At 42.6% G+C, this 3,553-nt stretch overlaps 1 protein-coding gene across 1 annotated transcript; it reads right to left on the reverse strand.

Moving 5' to 3' along the window:
• Nucleotides 1–1,280: 1,280 nt before the first annotated feature.
• Nucleotides 1,281–3,322, reverse strand: LOC104967739 (netrin receptor DCC-like; the record flags this gene model as incomplete). The annotated part of the gene is made up of 4 exons (XM_010797259.1): nucleotides 3,312–3,322; nucleotides 2,837–2,991; nucleotides 1,843–1,991; nucleotides 1,281–1,419 (listed from the first exon to the last, which is right to left on the reverse strand). Coding segments are annotated over exons 1-4 (454 nt in total), but the record flags the coding sequence as incomplete, so codon positions are not given.
• Between the last annotated feature and the right edge of the window lie 231 nt (nucleotides 3,323–3,553).

A 3,553-nucleotide genomic window follows, 5' to 3' on the forward strand; every position in this document is an offset into this window, starting at 1 on the left:
GTTTAGATAGTTAACTTTAGTCTAGTTATCTCAGTGGGTCTCAAACGGTTTGTTTTAAAAGGGGAGTGATTTGTAAAATATCTATAAAGAAATAGAAAATCTGTTTACAGTTCTGTTTCATATGGGTGTTGAGAGATGTACCCATAGATCTCTTCATTTTGCTCTCAAAGTGCACCAGATTGATGCTTTTAACTTCAATATTTAAAAAAAAATCTTCCCGGGGGAGCATGCCCCTGGACCCCACTAGAGGAGGTGAGGACACTCCTAGAGGAGGTGAGGTCCACTCCCCACTTGTAAAAATAGCACTTTACCCCTGCTTACACCTATATGCCGTGAGCTGATTATCGAGCCTTCATTGTAACAGTCGCGGGTACACTGTGTGTGTGTGTGGGGAGTGTTGCGGTAGAAAATTCAACTGTAGCGCTGGTGCATTAATGGGAAACCCTTAATGTTTGAGCACCCTCTATGAAACATCAAGCTACCCCACAGCACCCCTCAGAGAAAATCTCTGGCGCCGCCACTGCTCCTGCAATTTCACTTTCGCTATTTGGTTTTTTACTTATTGTCTTATTAGTAACGTGTACATACTAAGCCATTAAAAAAGAAACGTACCTCACTTTAATTGTAATCATTTAAATGTCCCCGTTAAGAGACAAATAATGGATTTCTGATTCTGATGTAAAAATACAAAGAGTCATAATTTAAGCATGCAAAGGTCCCATAGACAGTGGAGGGAAACAGGTGGAACACACTCAGAATGACCTTGCAGTGACTCCTAACAGTAGGGCGAGAATAAATTCCACCAAACTGGTGATCATAAGAACGCTGCTATTAATAATCTTTGCGCATAGCATTGGCCTGTAATTCCATTTAAATGTGTGTTCACAGTGACAACTAACTAGGACGGTACAGGCTTTGTAACGGTTTCCTTTTCACTAAACCACAAGATCTGAAATATAATTTTTTACAAAGCAAAATGAGATGAACTATTTATTCTCATTGCATGCTGCTCCTGATCGGACAGAGAGGCCATATCCATTCAAACATAATTTAAAACATACGATCTGAAATGACTGACTATAAAATAATATAATTCAGTAGTTTTTGTCTTTTTGGAAGGGTGTTTGTAGAGAAAGAATGACAAAGCACATAAGGGCTCCACAGTGCTCTTTGAAGGAGCTCTTGACAAACCTGAGTAGCGACACAGTTCTACTGTGAGAGATGATTCCTGCCCAACAAACAAACACACATTAATGTCCCGATGTTGATGGGGAGCTCACCGTCTGATTGGGTGGTGACGCTGACCGTCACCGGGGCGGTGCCTGGACCATAGCGGTTGATTGCCAGAACTCGAACTGTGTACTCTGTGAACTTATTGAGTCCCTCCATCTTGTAGTTGAGTCCGTTCACCTCCACACTCTGAACACAAACACAGGACAGTTACACTTTGCCGTTTCAGCCATTGGAATGTTCATTGAGTTTAACGGTTTAGCAAACTCCACAAAGCAACAGGAAGGTAGTACAGCAATGATGGTTCTGACCAAGCCCCCAGGAAGTGCGCCAGATGTTGATCCACATTTTCGTGGTGGCCAAACACGTTAGGTACTACAGCTTCCGGGTCAGTCAGTGACATCATTTGGCCAAAAAATACTTCTTTCCATTGGCTTACATTGGGAACGAGACGTCTGTAAATCATACTGACAGGAAGTAGTGCAGCAGTAAGGGTACTGACAGGAAGTAGTGCAGCAGTGACGTTACTGACAGGAAGTAGTACAGCAGTGGTGGTTCTTTCAGGAAGTAGAGCAGCAGTGACGGTACTGACAGGAAGTAGAAAAAACTGACCTGCTCCTTGTTGGACGGCCTCTCGGTCCACAGCAGTCTGTAGCTCAGCACGGGGCCGTTGGGTTGGCTGGGCGGCTCCCAGCTCACCTGGACGGAGGAGGGAGACAGAGCCTCCGCCTGGAGAGACTCCACCCTGCTGGGAACCTGGACTGTACACACACACAAAGACAACACACCTTTCACACACCAGCACCAACACTATAACATCTTCCACTGCTACATATGCTGCCACCAATGAAGTTAATTCAGACATCTTACTTTGCTGATAGATGGTTGTATAGAAATGAGGTACGACGTTACACCTATTTTTTCAATTATGGTTTAGTTTATTCTGTCATAACTTTCGGAATAACCCTTTGACAAAGGTTATTCAATTGATTCACAAGAGGAATTATAATACAAATATGAAAAAGATAATATAAAAAAGCTACAACAAATATTTATAATATTTTTTTTAACGAGAACGCTCTACACTTTTGTGATTTAAAAAATAAACTATAAGTCTGAAAAATGACCATATTTACTGGATATTACATCCAAAATTACCAGTTGTTTTTCCTTCAAGCATAAGACACTTTAAGATGGTCAACATTCAAAAACACTGGAAACTTCACTGCACTTCATAAGTTTTCAATCTACAAAGAAAAGCCACAGAATATAACAGCGCTACAGTCTTTGTGTGAAGTTAGTCAGGAAGCCCTTTAAGAGAGGGCTCCTTAATGAGTTGTTTGTAGCCCATTAGCCTTGGTTAGCCCCGAACACAATTCAAAGTGCATGAGCTTCTGATGACTGTGTGTGTGTGTGTGTGTGTGTGTGTGTGCGTGTGTGTGTGTGTGTGTGTGTGTGTGTGTGTGTGTGTGTGTGTGTGTGTGTGTGTGTGTGTGTGTGTGTGTGTGTGTGTGTGTGTGTGTGTGTGTGTGTGTGTGTGTGTGTGTGTGTGTGTGTGTGTGTGTGTGTGTGTGTGTGTGTGTATATGTGTGTGTGTGTGGCGTACGGTCAGGTTTGGTGCTGATACTCAGAGGGGCGGAGCTCTGTCCCGGCCCCATGTCGTTGTATGCGATGACTCTGAAGGTGTAGCTCTCCTCAGGCCTCAGGTTGGAGACGGTCAGCTCCAGAAACTCCGGCTCCGACACATTGACTGAGCGCTCCCTGAGAAGGAAAACACAACGTGATACATAACGCCTAAATGATGGAACGAGCTCCCCGTTGATATCAGGACATCAGAGAGTCCACACTCCGTCGCAGACTGAAACTCAGGACTGCATCTTAGAAATATCTTCTGTACGTAGCACAGGGATTTGGCTCCAAGTGAAGCTAATCCCTGAGCACTTGATCTGGTTGGGTTCTTAGATAGAGAATATACCTGCAGGATTCTTGCTTTTGAGTTTGTTTCTTCATGGTCAAATGCACTTATTGTAAGTAGTTTTGGAAAAATGAAATGTAATGTAATAACTAGCAAATCTTCTTACAGATTACTCATTTCAATTATGTATTTATTTGAATTAAAGCTCATTATAAAAATGTAATAGCGCTGCATAGCAGAGATAATCTACACTGTAATCAGATGTAATCTGTATAATCCCGCAGTGACTGCAGCTGATCCTCAGATTATAGCACCTCTGCAGCTTCATTACTCAGCGAATCACAAACCAGCTGCAAAGATTAGCATGTTTGGCTGCAGCATTAAATACACACAGCTGCCTTTTCTTCT

Source organism: Notothenia coriiceps, unplaced genomic scaffold (assembly GCF_000735185.1).
Source record: "Notothenia coriiceps isolate Sejong01 unplaced genomic scaffold, NC01 NC01_scaffold00037640, whole genome shotgun sequence".
NCBI classification, from domain to species: Eukaryota; Metazoa; Chordata; class Actinopteri; order Perciformes; family Nototheniidae; genus Notothenia; species Notothenia coriiceps.